Source organism: Panthera onca, chromosome B3 (assembly GCF_046562875.1).
Source record: "Panthera onca isolate mPanOnc1 chromosome B3, mPanOnc1 haplotype 2, whole genome shotgun sequence".
NCBI lineage: Eukaryota > Metazoa > Chordata > Mammalia > Carnivora > Felidae > Panthera > Panthera onca.
In genome coordinates, this window is record NC_138344.1 from 101,696,426 (window position 1) to 101,716,899 (window position 20,474).

General features: G+C 38.6%; 1 protein-coding gene across 1 annotated transcript in view; it reads right to left on the reverse strand.

The window, feature by feature from the left end:
• Nucleotides 1–16,897: 16,897 nt before the first annotated feature.
• The window catches only part of WDHD1 (WD repeat and HMG-box DNA binding protein 1), a 69,874-nt gene continuing 66,297 nt past the window's right edge, over nt 16,898–20,474 (reverse strand). Inside the window, exon 26 of the mRNA XM_078448233.2 lies at nt 16,898–19,451. Within this exon, the coding sequence (XP_078304359.2) occupies nt 19,251–19,451 (201 nt within the window). The 3' untranslated portion in view covers nt 16,898–19,250. The remainder of the gene's footprint in view (nt 19,452–20,474) is intronic.

The following is a 20,474-nucleotide window of genomic DNA, read 5'->3' on the forward strand; positions in this document are numbered from 1 at the left end:
ACCTTCCCTTCACAACCCTGTCTGACTTTATCAAAAGAATGTAACCCACCTCAGGTATCTGCATATCTTTCTATGATACCCTGCAAAGAAGCAATTAAGAATGTTGGCATCAAAGCATAAGAGACTCTTAAAAACTGAGAACAAACTGAGGGTTGATGGGGGGTGGGAGGGAGGGGAGGGTGGGTGATGGGTAGTGAGGAGGGCACCTTTTGGGATGAGCACTGGGTGTTGTATGGAAACCAATTTGACAATAAATTTCATATATTGAAAAAAAAACATAAAAAAAAAAAGAATGTTGGCATCTGTATGGTGAGTGTAACTCTAATGACATGCAAGTTAAACGGTTCTCAATTATTTATCTTCCCCTAGTGTGTATTAGGAAAATATCAGAAAATTTTTTCACTGGCAAACATATATCCAATTCCCACAAACAGAATCTAAAGCCATGCCCAACATCATTTGGGCCCACAGAGAAGATTCTTATTTTAATATTTTCCTCTGACCACAAGGAAATGATCATTTGGCAGCTATGGGTAGAAGAGTCCATGCCAAAGTCTGACAGACCTAGATTCCAAATCTTAACTCTTCTCTATACCGTGTGACCTTGAGAAAATACTTAACCTCTCTGGGCTGCATTTTCCTCATTTGCAAAAAGGGAAAAGCTGTTATGAAAATAATGAATGGAAAAGACCTTGTTAATAATTGTTATAATGATTATAGCAGATAATTCTTTATTCTTTTTCTTCCTTAAAATCTTCCATTAGCTTCAAACAAAATAAGAGCAAGCCTTTCATCTAAGAACAAAAAGCCTAACTGGTGTTTGTGTTGCTGCACCTGTCTGTTCACTTACACAGTGTCACCATTTTCCAAGAATCAATACAATTATTTGCCCCTGGACATAGTTTCCCAGCAACACACATCTTGAACCAATTCAGGTGAATTTCCTTTGTCATTTGTGATCACCTGGCTTCTGCATCAAGTGGCTCTTTGCAACCTTCCATGAATATTAGGATTATGCCTACTCAAGGGAAATGAGTTAATGTTGTGTTTATACACTGTCTTTCTCTTGGGATTTTATGATACTGAGCAGTCATAGCCGAGGCCACCATAGTCTCTTTGAAGGGAGTTTGGCAGGTATTTTTGTGCCATACAAACAGAGCAGGACAGACTTATTCCCAGGGTTTTCTGACTGGAAGGAAAGGCAGGAGTTTCAACAACTATTGATGATCAAGAGACACCCAGGAAATAATCTGATTTTCCTGCACAAGAGGCTACCTTGACATTTTCTCTCTTTCCACTGGGAGCAGGCTGGCAAGTACCTTGAAGGCAAAACAACAGTCAAGATATTGCCAAACCATTTAGCAAATAGTATATAAAATTTCCAGGTTTTAAGTGTAAATATCCTTCACTTTAATTTCCCTTTATTCCTTCCAAATCAAATTTTTTAAACTTTATGTTGTTTGAATTCCTGTAGGCAAGATGTTTACTTTGATATTCACTAAAGTGGTTTTTTGTGATTGCTAAGCAAATTAATCATACTTTTAAATAATGTGCAGTTTTTTTGATTTGAAAAATAATGATAATTATTTTTGATAGGGCTAAAATCCCCTATAATCTCAACACAGTTGTCATCGATTTGCTGTATTTCTTTTTAATATTTTTAATTTCCTGCATACGAACGGTTATTTTTATTTCACATTGTTATATTCCATTGGCAACCTGCTTTTTTCTTTCACCTCTGTATTACATGAATTTTTCCATGTTACAACAAAATTTTTATAGATGCTTTAAAAACAAGTAGCTTACAAAAAAAAAAAAAAAGGAAAGTAGCTTACTATCCGGTTAATTTGATAAATCTTTTATTAACAATAGAGTTCAGAGGCGCCTGGGTGGCTCAGTCAGTTAAGTGTCTGACTTCAGCTCAGGTTATGAGTTTGAGCCCTGCACTGTCCTCTCTGCTATCAGCATGGAACCCACTTTAGATCCTGTTTCCCTCTCTTTGCCTCTCTCTCTGCCCCTCCCCTGCTCACACTTTCTCTCTCTCAAAAAGTAAACATTAGGGAAAAAAAACCAATAGAATTCACTGTTACTGACTATCACTCAAGAACAATCATTCTCAGATGACCTTTGCCAGGGTCCTAAATTTGTACCAGGCATAGATAAACAAATTACTCTTTACTTTCAAGGTACTTTTCCTTATTCTGTACTTAGAAAAATCTAAAGTGCAGGAATATTACAAGTGCTGTGTCCTTGCATAAGTTATTTATCCTCTAAACTCAGCCCTTTTGTCTGTAAAATGGGGATGATAATAGAACCCAGTTCAAGAACATGTGAAATCAATTCCTTTCATATGCTAAGCGATCATAAATGGTACTGATAAATGAAGTGTGTATTTGTTAAAAGATTCATTTACAGTCAAAGAAAATGGAAAAGGAACTGTTGGACTTTTTTTGTTTTTTAAGTTTATTTATTTTGAGAGAGAGAGCAACAGAGAGCAAGCTGGGGAGGGGAAGAGAGAGAGGGAGACAGAGGATCCAAAGCAAGCTCTGTGCTGAGAGCAGACAGCCCAATGCGGGGCTGGAATTCAGGAACCTTGAGATCATGACCTGAGCCAAAGTCAGACGCTTAACCAACTGAGCCACCCAGGCGCCCCAGGAACTGTTGGGCTTTTATTAACAGATATTAAATTAGGTTATGACCTTGCCCAAAGCGTAGGGGACAGCCTAAAGAAATATGTCACACAGTAAATGGAAAATGTTAACTCCTGATCCAGCAGTGCCGCGCTTGTCTTTGTCAGGCACTGCCAGGCTCCCTCTTTGGTCTCGTCTCAGACCACGACACAGCCACACAGCGGCTCTCTGCACTGGTCAGCTCAGTGCCTCCAGGCAAGCTAGGCCAAGCTCCTTTCAGTTGTCAAAGCAAATCTCAGAAACTCCACCAGACAACACAAGATTGCTCTCCTGCAAAGGGCAGGACATGTTATTTTTCTTTAGTCTTCAAATGTCTAGATGGTATTCTAAGCAAAATTTTATAATGGAGTCCACATTTGAAATTTACTATAAGATATTTTTCAAAGATTCTAAAATGCCTTGTATGGGGAAGAGGAAGAAAAACTACGATATTTTCAAATTTAAAAAAATTATTTGGAAATAATTTTAAAGACAATTTGCAAAACGAGCACAAAAAATTCCCATAAACCCTTCTATGAAATCTCTAAAAAACATTTTTAAGTTTATTTATTTATTTTGAGAGAGAGAGGACGTGCGTGCGAGCAGGGTAGGGGCAGAAAGGGAGGGAGAAAGAATCCCAAGCAGGCTGTCAGTCTGGAGCCCAACGTGGGGCTCAAACCCATGAACCGTGAGATTATGACTTGAGCCGAAATCAAGAGTTGGAGGTTTAACTGACTGAAGTCAACCAGGCCCCCTGAGATCCCTAAATGTTAACATTTACCATGCTTGCTTCATCATATCTCTCTCACTGTTTCAAGTCACTGAAAACTGAGCTCAATGTATTTTCTTTCTCTTTTTTTTTTTTTTAAGCAAGCTTTCTGCTCAATGTGGGTCACAAACTCATGACCTGGAGATCAAGAGTCACATGCTCTAGACTGAGCCAGCCAAGTGCCTCTCAATGTATTTTATTTATAATCATTTCCTTCATGTGAACTAGTACTTGTTTCCTATAATTTATAACTCAGCATATGCTTTTATATGTATACATATGTATACACACAGACACACGCATTTATAGTTTGTCAAAGCGATGAACACATATGGCCAAAAAATTAAATAGAAAAGATGACTTTATAATGGAAAGCCATAGGTCTTTTTTTTATTTTTTATTTTTTTAAGTTTATTTTTTTTTTTGAGAGAGACAGAGACAGAGACAGAGTGAGTGGGGGAGGGATGGACAGAGAGGGAGAGAGAGAGAATCCCAAGCAGGCTCTGTCAGCATGGGGCTTGAACCCACAAACCATGAGATCATGACCTGAGCCAAAACCAAGAGTCAGATGCTCAACCAACTGAGTTACCCAGGCGCCCCATGCAAAGCTATAGTTCTACCCTCAGCTCTGCTCCTTAGAGGCAATATTTTAACCAATCCCTTTTGCCTTGGGTTCTCCCGAAACCTACACATCTCTAAATAATACACTTCTACTGCTATTTCTTACTGATACACTTCTACTGCTATTTCTTACTGATCAACTCAGGACATTTTGTTTTAACTTCCTACCATGAAAAACAATTTAGCCCATTTACTCCCTCTCTCCCATAGAGATATAACTATTCTTGTTTTTCTGCTGGTCACCTCTGTATCCTCAACAAACATGCTAAGTCTCCATTTGTGTTCCAGCCACCATGGAAAGACAACTGGTCTGCCATTTTGTAGGTAAAGGATATTAATATTCTAATTCCTTACCCTCATCCCTTCATCTAAAGGCTGCCCCCTTTTTTTACATTGTCAATTTATAACATTGTCATCCTGTTTTAAAACCACCACTCAAATGTCCATAATTTGTCTAAGTTCATCTTACAAGATGGAAAACTAATAAGAATTTACATTTCCATGATGATGTAAACATGAGTCACTACAGATCAAGTAGCATGTTAGGAGTTCTTTTCCCCAGGGCCGGGCTCATGACCACCTGTCACTTAGTGGAGAATATTCCCCATGTCAAACTGAGATAGGGATTCTAACCTTTCACCTCCACTAAATCCCTTAATCGAATCTTCATGTTTTTCCAACTTCTCACTACTACCTGGTCAGTCATTGTCTGGGCATCTGATTTTGTCTCTTTGGCTTACTCCTCCTTTCTCAGGCTTGTTAGCACGCAGGAACCCCCTAAATGCCAGAATGTGCTGGCTCTGGTTCTCCATAAAAATTTGCTTACTTTCTTTAGAGCAGCCTTTCCTTTCAATTGGTTGCCAAGAATGAAACAAATTCAGTAGAATTCACATAAACTCTAGATTTCTCTCTTCTATTGAAAAATTACCAGATTGGGTAACTGGACTCTGATTCTGCAGTAATGTGCAGCAGCCCAGCTTTCTTCCATTTATTTCCTTTACTTGTCTGACCCCCGTGGTAATGGGTGTTCAACCCTTGAAATACAGACTTGCACTTAATCTCCTTGGCTCCAGCCCCACGTCTCATTCCTGCCTCTCTCAGGTTCCATGGGGCAGGCTGTGCCTCTCCTGAACAGTATTCTGTTCTCCTTATGTGTTCTCCTTATGTATTCTCCCTCCCTCAACATGTGGTCCACGAACCAGAACAATCTCAGTGACATCACCTGGGAGCTTGTTAGAGATGCGGAACTTTGTCACCTGCAGTTTAACAAGATCTCTTAGTGACTCCTAGGCAGATTGAGAAAAGAACGGGTCTAGACTATAGTTTCTTGCACTTGCTTCATTGGGCATCCCCCCCTTTTCTGTCTTCCTAAATATATTCAATTGTGCATGGATGTTCCCCACCCTTTTCACTTCATCATTTTTTCTTTTTAAGTTTATTATTTATTTTGAGAGAGAGAGTACGAGAGAATCTCAGGCAGGCTCTGCACTGTTAGGGCAGAGCCAGACTTGGGCCTCAAACTCACGAACTGTGAGATCATGACCCAAGCCAAAATCGAGTCATATATTTAAACCAACTGAGCCATCCAGGCACCCATTGATTTTGTCGATTTATTTACTGTTTTAAAAAAATGTTTTAATGTTTATTTATTTTTGAGAGAGAGAGAGAGAGTGGGGGAGGGGCAGAGAGCGAGGGAGACACAGAATCTGAAGCCAGATCCAGGCTCCAAGCTGTCAGCACAAAGCCTGATGCAGGGCTCGAACTCAGGAACTGTAAAATTCATGACCTGAGCCAAAGTCGGATGCTTAACCGACTGAGCCACCCAGGCGCCCCAATTTATTTGCTTTTTATTTTCATTTCTTTTCCATATTTCATAGGATCTCTAGAGACAAAGGAAAAAAGTTGTGTGGTTGGTAATTCAGCATTTTGACAGCCTTCAGACATAGGTCTTAAAACGCTAGAGTAATAGAAAATTTTGCCATGTGCTGTTTTTGTTTTGTTTGCTTGCTTGTGGTTTTCAGCCATCCTCTCAACGAGAGCACAGATGTGAGAGGGGATGACAGATGTTTATGATCTTAGTGGAACAATTTCTCACGCAGGAGTCTCCTGATGCCCTCTGGTTGATTACTTTACACCTGGAAAACTGAGAGACTCTGCTGCCTGTAAGACTGGTGGCCACCATTCTGCCAGAAATTACAATAAAAACAAAGGGAATGGAACAGCTTAGCAGAGACATGCAAAACCATATTTCTTTGTTGTTCTGGGTGTATTTTTATTTTTAGCATCACTACTGCGACTGTACATTTGTCCCAGCCCGTCATCCAAGTATTTGTGGAAATTAACTGCAATGTTATGAATGTTTCACAGATGGATGAACCAAAGCTGATGAGAAAACAAACTGGTTCTGATCTTTTCACCATTTTGGGGATCTGAGTTTTATCTGGCTGAAAATAGATGTTTTCAATCAGAAACTGTACCACGTAGATTTTTTTTTTTTCCTGCCAGAAACTGAATACCCTACTAAAGTAGCTTGAAGTAGTGTCTTTCAAAATTGGCTGCACATTGGAATTACCTGGGAAACCTGGCTTCCACCAGGCAAGGTCTGATCTCATTGGTCTGGGATGTGACCTAGGCATTGAGGGTGAGTCTCATGTACAGCCAAGGTTGAGAACCACGGGCTTACACAGTGCAGACACTTATTGTTTCACTTAACCACAAGTCTGGAGATGGCACTGTAGGCATGGCTCAGGGACTCACTATGTCATCAATGACTCAGGCTCTTCCCAACTTTCTCCTTAGTCATTCTTAGCATGTTGTTAGTGTCTCCACCCTGATACAGATGGCCGCTGTAGCTCTAAACATTAATGTGTTCAAACACAGCAGGAAAAGGGAGGACTTGTTCTTTGTCAGCAAGGAAAGCTTTCTAGGAACACGCCCCTCTCCCCCACCTCAGATTTCTTCTTATTTCATCGGCCAGAACACCCTCAGACCAACTACCCAATGACCAGTAAAGAAGAATGGCTTGTATCAGTTACCCTGTTGCCATTACAAAACAAAATGAGGGTTCCATTAAGCTAAGTAAAAAGCGGGGGATGACTGTTAGGTGGGCAATCAACAGTGTCTGTCTCTGCTATCCCAAACACATTAGCGACAATTCATCATTAACCTGTGGGATGCCATCAGGCTCAGTTGGACTTTGTATTAATTTTTATTTTCTTTTTAGTGCAGTTCTATTTGTAAGAAGTAATATTCCATGACTTTAATTCTTTCTTAGGGGTCTTCCAAAGAACAAAGAGAAATTTAATTTAAAAAGAAACAGAATAAAACTCATTCTGTTTTGGTGATTACCATATGGGTTCACTGACACTTTTGTAAATTTAAGTTACATTAGGGGATCTTATTTATCTGATTTTTCTTTATGTTTTGCCATTTCATCATTTAGGGAATTCTTTTCTCATACTCTTCAATTTTTCTTAGCTATATTTTTTTTAGAAGTTTATTTATTTTGAGAGAGAGAGAGAGAGAGCCCATTCATGAGCAGGAGAGGGGCAGAGAGAGAGGAAGACAGAGAATCCCAAGCAGGCTCTGCATTGCCAGCACAGAGCCAGATGCAGGGCTCGAACCCACGAACCGTGAGATCACGACCTGCGCTGAATCAAGAATTGGACACTTAACCCACTGAGCCACCCAGGCGCCCCCTCACTATATTTTAAAAAGCAACTAAATTTTAAGAAAATGGAAAAATGATAGATTCACCTAAAAGGCTGATGCCATTGTAATGTTATCCTTCAGTTTTCTTTTTTTTTTTTAATGTTTATTTATTTGAGTGAGAGAATGTGTGTGCGTGCGCCACAAATGGGGGAGGAGCAGAGAGAGAGAGAGAGAGACAGAATCCCAAACATGCGCTGTCAGTACAGAGCCCGTCTGAGGGCTTGATCTCACAAACTGTGAGATCGTGACCTGAGCCAAGATCATGTGTTGGACAACTAAGCCACTGAGCCACCCAGGTGCCCTTATCCTTTGGTTTTCTTACTGCATTGCCCAAAGTATTGGATCAGTTTTCAAGAAGGAATAAAAGAAGACTGGAGGAACCATTTTATAGTTTGCTTTAACATTTCACAGAACAAGTTGAGATTTCAGAATTTTTCATTTTCCATCCATAGTAGCAAAGGAAAAGGAATTGACAAGGGGAAATGTTTCAAAATTATTAGATGAATCAGAAGATAAGTGCAAAGACACAGATAGCAGCACTCTAGACTGTAATGATGGTGGAATTGATCATATAAATGAAATCTCAGATGAGTTTTCAGATGATGATGTTTCAGATGAATTTTCTCAAACTCAAAAATCAATAAATGACCTATATATTTCTAAGGACAGAGAAGGAAATATGGTATTTTCATCCAGTTAATCATTCATTCGACAAGAAGCATGTTATTATTATACAATATTTTGTGACAAGAACCTAGACTATCTCGTTTTGCTAAAAGGATGTATGATAGTATTCTTTATATCTCTCTTATTGTTTGTACACCAGTATTTATTTGAGTGGTTTGTTGTGTATAAATTCTTTTTCTTTTTAATTAAAAAAAAATTTTTTTAACGTTCACTTATTTTTTGACAGCAGAGACAGAGTGTGAGTGGAGAAGCAGCAGAGAGAGAGGGAGTCATAGAATCTGAGGCAGACTCCAGGCTCTGAGCTGTCAGCACAGAGCCCAATGCAGGACTGAACCCAAGAACTGCGAGATCATGACCTGAGCTGAAGTAGGAAGCTTAAACTGACTGAGCCACCCAGGTGCCCCTGTTATGTATAAATTCTTGTTAACTTTTCTAATAAAGTTTTTTTTTTCTTACTATCCCTGTATATTTCTACAAATTAATCATAAAATGACTTTAAAATGGTAATAGGGGCACCTGGGTGGCTCAGCCGGTTGAGTGTCTGGCTTCGGCTCAGGTCATGATCTTGTGGTTTATGGGTTCGAGCCCCGCGTTGGGCTCTGTGCTGACAGCCTGGAGCCTGGAGTCTGCTTTGGATTCTGTCTCCCTCTCTCTCTGTCCTTCCCCCACTCACGCTCTCTCTCTCTCTCTCTTTCTCTCTCTCAAAAATAAACATTAAAAAAATAAATAAAAATAAAATGGTAATAAATATTGTTCTTGGTATATTGACAAAGATTACTCAGATTACCCAGTTGTGGGCTCAGAATCCTTATCAGTGTCAATGAGGAAAACATACTGTTTAGGAGAGGCACTGTGCCAGGCTCTGAAGATACACAGAACAGGCCTGGTTTTGAAGGGCTTACAACCCTATTGGGAATCAGGAATATAAATTTTTTCCCATTAGCTACAAATGTCATTGTCAATCATAGGACATCCTCAGCTATTTTCCCCCAGCTTCCTCCAATGTTAACTCCTTAAACAACTATAGTAGAGTATTAAAACCAGGAAGTTGACATTGGAACAATTCATACAATTTATTCAGATTTTACCAGTACAGATTTATTTGTGTATGTGTGTGTGTGTATAACTCAATGCAACTTTAACACATGTAAAACCTTGTGAAACCACCCCCATAATAAAGATACTCAAGTGTACCATCACCACAGGACTTGCTCTTGTCACTCCTGTATAGCCATATCCCTCTCCTCCCCATCTTTAACTCTAGCAACCACTCATCTGTTCTCCAACTGTATATTATTTTATGAATATTATATAACCGCAATCATATAGTGCAATGGAAACCAAATATCCTTTCAGGCTGGCTTTTCTTAGCATGATTTCCTTGAGATTAATACAAACTGTTGTATGTATCAATATTTTATTCCTTTTTGTTGCTGAATTGTGTACCATGGGATGAACGTACCATAGTTTGTTTTACCAGTTAGCCATTGAGGGACATTTGGGTAGTTTCTAGTGTGAGGCTATTAAGAATAAAGCTGCTATGAACAGAGATGTACAAGTTCCCGTGTGAAGTAAATTTTCATTTCTCTGGGTAAAGTGCCTAAGAGGGCAATTGCTGGTCATATAGTAAGTTCATTTTGGTTTTGAAAGAAATTGCCAAATTATTTTCTAGAGTGGTGGTACCATTTTACATTCCCACAGCAATATGAGTGAGCCCGTTTCTCTGCATCCTCACCTACATTTGGTATTGTCACTATTGTGCATTTTAGCTGCTCTGATACGTGTGTAGTGTATCTCATTGTAGTCTTAATTTGAATTTCTCTAATGGCTAATGATATTGCACATCTTTTTATGTGTTTATTTGCCATCTGTATGTCCTCTTAGTGAAGTGCATTTATGTCTTTTTGCTCATTTTCTGGTTGGACTGTATGTTTTATTTTTAATGCTGAGTTTAAGAGTTCTTTACATATATATTCTAGATACACCCAGTAACTATTTTTAATCAGCTGATATAGTGTTTAATTTGAGGGAGAAATGATGTCATGAAGAGTCTCTATCTCATTGAACCACACTGATACTCCTCCCTCTTTAGAAAAACCATCTATATCAATTCCAATCCAGCTGTCTTCATCAAGGAACACTCTTGGGGGTGGGGGTGGGGGCAGGTTCCAACCCTAGACAAAACTTTTTATTTGCCATTAATCTGCTTCACACTCTTCTTTAAAAATTAAAGTGCCAGCTCTTCATCCTTCTTTCTCTAGGGTTTTTGTTATCAGAGCCACAAAAGCAGCTGAGATAATGTGGACATGACATTTTTTCTGTTTGTTTTAACATCTTCCCCCAACTTTTCCACTTTCACTAGATGGGCGTCTTCTGCCCACTCATTTCTCTGCTTCCCCACAACCTTAGTTTCCCTCTGCTGTGGTTATAGCACTCACTTCTACGTGCCTATGAAGCTCACTTCCTCGGGTTAACTGATTCTGCTTCTGTGTCCAAATTCCATGTTTCTGGGAGAGAGATTGGGTCCCTGAATATTGGGGCAGTTGTGCATGTCCAGTGCAGCTGTGGCCTGGGGAAGTGCAGGCAAGTGGTATGGGGTAGGTGTCTGTTCTGGGGATCTGGCCTGTGCAGGTTTTCCGAAACTAAGGAGGTCTGAGTAGAAAATTACTGTCATTTTTATTACAAGGACCAGAGGGAAAATAAAGTCAGAGAGGTTAAGTGGTTCCCAGAGCCATGTAGCTCCAGTAGAGGAAGTAGAGGCAGGACAGAAACCCTAAACCTATCAGGCTCCAATGCTTGCACTGTGTCGACTATGCTAACCATCTACCAACATGGTTCCTGCCCTCGAAAACCTGGGTCTCTTAGTGAGATTAACAAATATGCGGTTACAGTAGAAACACATGAATTCCAACACAGAAATATACCAGGAGAAAACAGAAAACAGAGATCTGTTAAATGAAATACAATTTATAATTAAAAGAACAATAGCATTATTCCTTTCTTAATGAGTTTTCTAGTAGTTTAACGCTATACTTATTTTATTATCCTCCTCATCAAAATACTTTACTGTGTTTATGAGCCCTTGGGTAACGTGGTTCACTGACATACAGAGTTAATTCTGTAAAGTGATAGAAAAAACCAGAATGGCACAAATCCCTGTAAATAAGATACATGTTTTTATGCAATTTTTGCCCTTTAATCAGCTTTAACTAACTTTCTAATGTTAAATCAATGCTATATTCTTAGGATTAAGTTAATAGGATAACTAAATTGTATCTTTTTTTTATACACTATGGGATCCGGCCTACTAAAATTTTTAGGAGTTTTCATCCATGTTCATCAGTGAGATTTGGTTTATGATTTGCCTTCTAGAACTAACTTTGTCAGATTTTGATATTAAGATTATGACAGCTGCTATATTCAATAATTTCTATAAGATTAGAATTTTTGCTTGACTGTTAATAGAACTTGTTTCTAAATTCATCTAGCCTGGTAGTTTCTTTATAAGAAGAATTTTTAAATATTTTGAGAGAGAGAAAGCATGTGCAAGCAGGGGGGAAGGGCAGAGAGAGAGAGAGAGAGAGAGAGAGAGAGAGAATCCCAAGCAGGTTCCACACTGTCAGCACAGAGCCCGATATGGGTCTTGAACCCACAAATGGTGAGATCGTGACCTAAGCCAAAATCAAGACTTGGATGCTAAACCAACTGAGCCACCCAGGCGCCCCAAATATAGCCTAAATTTCTAAAATTGGTTACAGACTATTCAGATATTCTTTTCTTCAAATCAGTTTTTTTAAAATAACAACTTCATAGAGACATGCCATACAGTCACCCACTTAAAAGCATACAATTCAGTGGTTTCTAGTAAATCAGAGTTTTACAAACACTGCCACTATCCAATTCCAGAACATTTTCATCACTCCAAAAAGAAACCCTGCAACCATTAGCAGCCACTTACCCTTTCCTCTTAGTCCCCAACCCGAGGCAACCACCCAAACACTTTCTCTCCATAGAGAGGAAGTGCCTATTCTGCACATTTCATATAAATGGAATCATATAGTACATGGTCTTTTGTGACTGGCTTCTTATAATATTTTCATGTTTCATCCATGTTGCAACATGTAGCAGTACTCCATTTTTTTTATTGCCAAAATTTTCATTGTATGGATATACCACCTTTGGTTTGTCCGTGCATCACTTGATGGACATTTGAGACGTTTTTACTTTTTGGCTGTTGTAAATAATAGTGCTCTGAGCATTTATGTACAAGTTTTTGTGTGGACATATGTTTTCATTACTCTTGGGACTTATACCTAATTGTGGAAATGCTGGGTCATAACTCTATGTTTGTTTGTTTATAATTTTAGAGAGAGAGGGGCACGTGGGTGGCTCAGTCTGTTAAGTGTCCGGCTTTGGCTCAGGTCATGATCTCATGGTTTGTGGGTTCAAGCCCTGTGTTGTGCTCTGTGCTGACAACTCAGAGCCTGGAACCTACTTTGGATTCTCTGTCTCCCTCTCTCTGCCTCTCCCCTGCTTGCACTCGGTGTCTCAAAAATAAATAAACATTAAAAAATTTTTTAAAAATGTAATTTGAGAGAGAGTGAGCGAGCAGGAGTGGGGCAGAGAGAGAGAGAATCCCAAGCAGACTCCAAGCTCAGCACAGAGCCTGACATGGGGCTTGATCCCACAACACTGGGATCATGACCTGAGCCTAAATCAAGAGTCAAACACTCAGCTGACTGAACTGCCAAACTACCATTATATGTTCCTATGTTCCACTATCTGAGGGTTCCAATTTCCCCACATCCTCCTCACCAACACTTGTTATTGTACATCTTTTTCATTATAGCCATCTTAGTTGGGGGTGAAGTGGTATCTCTCTGTAGTTTTTTCATTTTCCTGATGGCAAAAGATATTGAGCACCTTTTCATGTGTTATAGGTCATTTGTGTACTGTCTTTAGAGAAATGTCTGTTCAAGTCCTTTGACCTTTTTAAATTGGGTTGTCCTTTAATTATTGAGTTTTAAGAGTTGTTTACATATTCTCATTTTTTTAAATGTTTATTTGAGAGAGAGTGAGCACGCATGAACTGGGGAGGGGCAGAGAGAAAGGGAGAAACAGAGTCTAAAGCAGGTTCCAGGCTCTGAGCTCTCAGCATAGAGCCGACGCAGGGCTTGAACCCACGAATTGGAAGATCATGACCTGAGCAGAAGTCAGACGCTTAACCAAGTCACTGAGACATCCCAGAGTTGTTTATGTATTCTAGATGCAAGTCCCTTAGCAGATATGATTTGCAAAAAAAATTCCCATTCTGTGGCTTTTTTTCACGTTCTTGATAAGTGTTTTCGAAGCAGTTTTTAATTTTGATGATGTTGCCTTCGTCTATTTTTGTTTGCTTGTTTCCTTATATTCAAATTCCAGTTAGTTAACATACAGTCAGGTGTACAATATAGTGATTCAACACTTCCACACATCATCCAGTGCTCATCACAAGTGCACTGCTTAATCCCCATCACCCATTTCACCCTCCCCCCCACCGCCCACATATTTCTGTTGTTGCTTGTGTTCCTTGTTTATATCTAAGAAATCATTGTTTAATCCAAGGTCACAAAGATTTACACTTGTTTCCTTCTAAGAATTTTATAATTTTTAGCTCTTACATTTAGGTCTTGATCCATTTGGAATTAAATTTGTTTTATTTATTTTGAGAGGTAGGGAGGGGCAGAGAGAGGGGGAGAGAGAGAATCCCAAGCAAGTTCCATGCTCAGCCTGACGTGGGGCTCGATCTCACAACCATGAGATCAGGACCTGGGCTGAAAACCAGAGGTGGATGCTTAACCAGTTGAGCCACTCAGGTGCCCTGGAATTAATTCTTTTTAATGGTTATTTATCTTTAAGAGAGAAAGCAAGTGAGAGAGGACAGAGAAAGGGGGACAGAGTATCTGAAGTGGGCTTCGAGCTGACAGAGAGCCTGACACAGGGCCTGAACCCACAAACCACAAGGTCATGACCCGAGCCGAAGTTAGACGCTCAACTGACTGAGCCACCCAGGTGCCCCTGGAATTAATTTTTTTATATGGTGTGAAATAGGGGTTCAATTTCATTCTTTTCAATTTCATCCAATTGTCCTAGCATCATTTATGGAAAAGACTATCCTTTTCCCATTGAATTGTCCTGGCAATCTTGTAAAAAATCAATTGACTATAAATGTGAGAGTTTATTTTCTAGACCCTCAATTCCATTGCATTGATCTATAGGTCTATTCTTATGCCAGGACCACACTGTCTTGAATGTTGTAGCTTTGTATTATTTTGAAATTGTGAAGTGTGAATCCTCTTTTTTCTTTTTTTTTTCCAAAATTATTTTGGCTATTTGGGGCTCCTTGAATTTCCATATGAATTTTAGGATCAGCTGGTCATTTTCTGCAAAAAAAGCCAGCTGGAATTTTGATAAGGAAAGCATTGAATCTGTAGATCATTTTGGGAGTATTGCTATTTTAATAATGCAATGTTAAATCTTTTGGCCCATAAACACAGGAGGTCTTTGCATTTATTTAGGTCTTCTCTTATGTCTTTCAACAATGTTTTGTAGGTTAGAGTATAAGTTTTGCACTTATTTGTTAAATTTATTCTTAAGTATTTTAGACTTTTGATGTCTTGAGTCAGTTTTAATAAGCTCCGCTTTTGTAGGTATTCATTTCATCAAAATTTTCCAATTTATTGTCATAAAGTTATTTAGAATAGTCTTGAATTAGTCAGTGTTCAACCAGAGAAATAGAAGCAGCAGGAGAAATTAAAAGATTTATTGCATTCATTCACACATTGTGGAGGCTGGAAGACAAAGTGTGAAACCCCAGATCCACAGGGTAGACCTCCAGGAAGGGCAGGCAAGAAATCTGGCTTGAGCCGAAACTGCTGTCTACAGGTATAACTTCTCCCTCAGGGAAGCCTCAGTTCTGCTTTTTAGTCTTTCAAATGATTGAATCAAGCCCGCCCATATTATCTTGGATCATCTTACTTCAAGTCACCATATTATGGAATTTAATATAATCTATCATATACTTTCATAGGTTATACTAATATACTAACATAGGTTAGTGTTTCATTGAATAACTGGCAACTGTGGTTAAGCCAATTGACAAATAAAACTGATCGTGATAGGCCTCTGAAAAATCTGTACCATCTGTAGTTAATAAATTCCTCTTCATTCCTAGTATCACTTATCTGTGCTTTTCATCATGATTAATCTTGCCAAGTATTTTTCTAACTTACGTCTTTCAAAGAACCAACTTTTGGCTGATACCATTATGTTTATTTTCAATTCCATCACTTTTTGCCTCTTATGATACAGTTCCAGAGAAGGGAGAAATTGGTATCAACCATTAGTCCATTCCAGCAAAAGGCCACACTTAAAATTTTAGGCTTAAGTTTTTTTGTTTTTTGGTTTTTTTTTAAACACTTCTTGGGATCTATGTGAAAGAAAAGCACATGCACAGAAAAAAGCCTAATGACATATGTCAAAATGTTAAGGGGTTATCTCTGGGTATTAGGATTGGGGATGATGTTTTTCCTCATTCTTCCTGTATTTAATATATACTTTTATAGTAATGTGTACATATGTATAATTGCTATGTTATATACCTGAAACTAATATAATACTGTGTCAGCTGTACTTCAACTAAAAAACTATTATTTCTAATTAAATGTGATGCAGGACTATTTTATTTTTTAATGTAGGTTTCTTGATTGATCCTAGATTGGGGCGGGGGAGGCTAAATGGTACTTTGGGGGAAATTTTAATACGAAATGCATGTTACGCAATAATATTCTTCTCTTCAATTTCTGTGGCATAATAATGATATTGTGGTTATGTATAAGTATGTCTCTTTTTAGGGGACACATGTCGAGGTACTGAGGGGTAAAATGTCATGATGCATATTTCAAATGACTTGAGAAAAACAGTTTATAAAGCATATATAGCAAAATGTCAACAATAAGTCAGTCTAGATAAAGGGTGTATGTATGTTCACTATACTACTTGAAATTTTCCAAAATAAAAATGGGAGAAAATTATATACTTCTATAATAAAGCAGTTGGAGGACAAAAAAGGCCCATAAGACAACCAGTCACTGATGAAGATACTTTCTACATGGATGGATCTCATCCTTTTGTCTCCAGGATCTGTTCCATGTTAATGGCAGTGGCTCACCACAGGCTGCTGCACCGACCGGAGAGGCTGTAGAGTACCACAGCCCCTGGAGTTGGCAGGCATAACTCAGTGCGCACTAACTTGCTCTCTGGAATAATCAGATGATGCCCTTTTGATGACTGTGAAGTATTAAAATTACCTCCTTTTTGAAAAGTCTTTACTACTAGAGAATGAAATTAAGTAAATGGCAATATTCAACAGCACAGAATAGGCAATATTACTGACATCATGATGGTGGCCAACATATTCATTTATTTCTGTTTCCACTTTCCCACCATTAAGCCCTTATTCTCTGGAAAAGCAGATTTTTTTTAGGGTTTAATCATATACAGCAAAGGAATAAGGATAAGGTCTTGGTTTCAAAGTTCTGATTTATGAGTTAAACCAAGTCAATACAAAAATGTTCCTGTGCTTGCTATGGCATATACAAAAATGCTCCTTCAACCAAATGAAAATAGGGGACTAAAAACACTTTTTGCAAATCCGTGGTATTATCAGGTTCCTATAGATCTACAATATAACACTGAAGGATTATATCCTATGTACAATAAGCAAGTTGAGGAAATAAGAATACATGTCTACTAACACCCTTTCCAAAGTATTATAAATCAACTTTTACTTCAGGATCTTGAAATAAAAATTCATACAGTATTCACAATGAAACCCAAAGATAAAGCAAGATGAAATAGTCAATAGCATGATTAAGAATAGCTGACATTTGGGGCGCCTGGGTGGCTCAGTTGGTTGGGCGTCTGACTTTGGCTCAGGTCATGATCTCGCGATTTGTCACGTGATTTGTGAGTTCGAGCCCCGCGTCGGGCTCTGTGCTGACAGGAGCCTGGAGCCTGATTCAGATTCTGTGTCTCCCCCTCTCTCTGCCCCTCCCATGCTCTTGCTCTATGTTTCTCTATAATAAATAAACATTAAAAAAAAAAAAAGAATAGCTGACATTTATAGAAAACATTATGTACCAGGAACTAAGTGCTTTTATCTCATTTAATTCTCACTGACAACGCTATGAAGTAAAATTATTATAACCATTTTACAGATGAGTGGTCAAAGGCTAGAAATTTGCCCAAGGTTCATTCAGCTGGTAGATACCATAGTGGGTCTTCAGACCCAAGTAGTTTGGCTTTGAAATCTGTGCTCCTAACCATTGTGCTATAACATCTCTCTATACCAGTCACTAATTAAAACATCAGAAATGTATTCCTTCCTAACCTTGGTCATCATGAGATAAGGAGTATCTTTGGCTTCTACACATCTAAATTTTCAACATATTATGTTCCTTCCGACATATAAAACCATTCTTATCCTGAGCCACCTGATTTTATTTTACTACAACCCGCCCCAGACTCCACCAAGCCCACCCCTGTATTCTGCCCTCATTAAGTGGCTGCATTTGCATTAAGCTCTGCCTAGAATAACAAAAAAATCTATGAAATATTTAAATCTTATTTGTTCAAAATAAAAGGAGTTAAACACTTTCCCTCTTTACTCTCATATCAAGGCTTCGAAGACTTGCTCAGAAAAATACTGCTGATGTTGATAACCAGAGGATCTTACCAGGGGCACATTATGCCCCGGGATGAAACTTTCAAAACTGTCCTCAATCTTCTCTTCTGTGTGTTAGGATGTGTAGCAGGATGGGGGTGATAGTAGAAATTATGGTAATAAATGTAAACTATGTTTTCTAGAAACATTTTCATTTCATGGAAAAATGATAAGACCACAGCAAACTATGGGGTGCCTGGGTGGCTCAGTAGGTTAAGGCTCTGACTTCGGCTCAGGTCATGGTCTCACAGTTTGTGAGTTCAAGCCCCGCATCAGGCTCTGCGCTGACAGCGCAGAGCCAGGAGCCTATTTCAGATTCTGTGTCTCCCTATGTCTCTCCCTGCCCTCCCTCCCTTGCTCACACTCTGTCTCTCTCTCAAAAATAATAAACATTAAAAAAAAAAAGACCACAGCAAACTAAATTTGGAAATGTGAAAGTCTTATTTTTTTAAAAACCAGGCTATACAAAGACAACTGAAAGCCATACATGAAGAAATTTCCAAAACAAACAAATGAAAAAAATCACACCTACAAAATTATTTACATGTTGAGGGCCCATATTAAAAAACATGGTCCCCAGTCCAATATAGACATGGAGAAACAGTCTATGGTAACACACCTGGAAGAGGATTTCTGTAGTACTTCCCAGTATACGACACAAACCAAATGAGGAAACCCCTTGAAGGTACTTCAATGTTCAGAGGTTTTAAGACCTTGGCTTTGATGATTTTGAAGGTAAGAAACAAAATCAAACTGGCTTCCACTGTGACATGCCAGTGGCTTCAAGTCAGTGCCTACAATCATAATGCTTCTGAATGGCCTTCTATTTGGGGGCAGGGCAATCTGTAGGCATGAAAGTTTTTACACACTCCCTGTTACTATATTACCTTAATAAAGACAAAAAGTTGTCATTAAACTCTTTTAAAAATATATAACGAATTTTCTAAAGATAACATTTTTTTAAAGTCCAGATTCATCAATGATGAGTAAAAAATCTATTACTTCCCTAAGGTCATTTCCTTAACTCTGTCTATTCCTGCTTAAATGCAAAAGCTGATAGTTTCTGATTGGTAGAAAGATCTAAAGGTTTTTGCTTTTTTGGCAAATTCAGATTCTCCTTTGCTTTTTCTTTCTGGTTTTCAGTTTCATGACTTTCATCAATCACACGTTTTCGCTTCTTTGCTTCAGCTCCATCACTTGTAGTACCTCCTTTGGCCTTGGTAGCCCATGCCTTTGTAAAAATATGGGAGAAAAGATTTTTAGGCAATAACAAAGAACTAGGAAGGAAATGATTTCCTCACTTTTTTAGGTAATAATCCTGTATATAAAAAGCAGCATTAAAAAAAAAAAAGCAGGGGCGTCTGGGTGGTTCAGTCTCCACCACCTCATGCTCTGTCTCTCTCTCAAAAATAAACAAACATTAAAAACATTTTTTTTAATTAAAAAAAAGCATAATTAGTACTTGAATTGTTAAGCTAATCATTAAGGATTCTCATTGTTAACAAATGTCTTATTGCAGAGCAGGTTAAAAAATTTATGTCTACCTCTGTAATATTTCAACCTAAACTCTGCTTATATTTAACCATATTAAATGCAAAATATATAACTGCAGGTACTTTTTTTAAAAATGAAACTTTTTATTTTGAGATTTTTCATATGCAGTTGTAGGAAATAATACAGAAGGATCTCGTGTACTCTTTTCCCAGTTTCCCCCAATCATAGCATCTTCCAAAGCTAATATATCACAACCAGGGTACTGACATCAATACAATCCTCCCATTTTTACTTCTACTCATTTGTGTGTATGTGTGTATGCATATTTAATTCCCACGTAGGCTCCACATTCAAGATACAAAACAGTACCATCACCACAAGGATCCCTCATGTTGTTCCTCCAACCTACACTTCTCACCCAGGCCCCAACTCCTGGTAATTAGTTCTCTGTTCTTCATCCCTATCACTCTGTCACTTCAGGAATGACATTTCAGATACTCTTTTGGGGCTGGCTTTATTCAATAAGCACAAGAACCTTAAAAAGTTCAGTCATTTCCATCGGTCTCCTAAATCTTTTTTTTTTTTTTTTTTTTAATTTGAGAGAGAGAGAGAGAGCAAGAGAGAGAGCGAGCAAGAGCATGTGCATGAGGTGGGGAGAGGGGCAGAGGGAGAGACACGGAATCTCAATCCCAATACAGGGCTCGATCTCACAACCCTGGGATCATGACCTGAGCCAAGATGAATATTGGACGCTCAACTG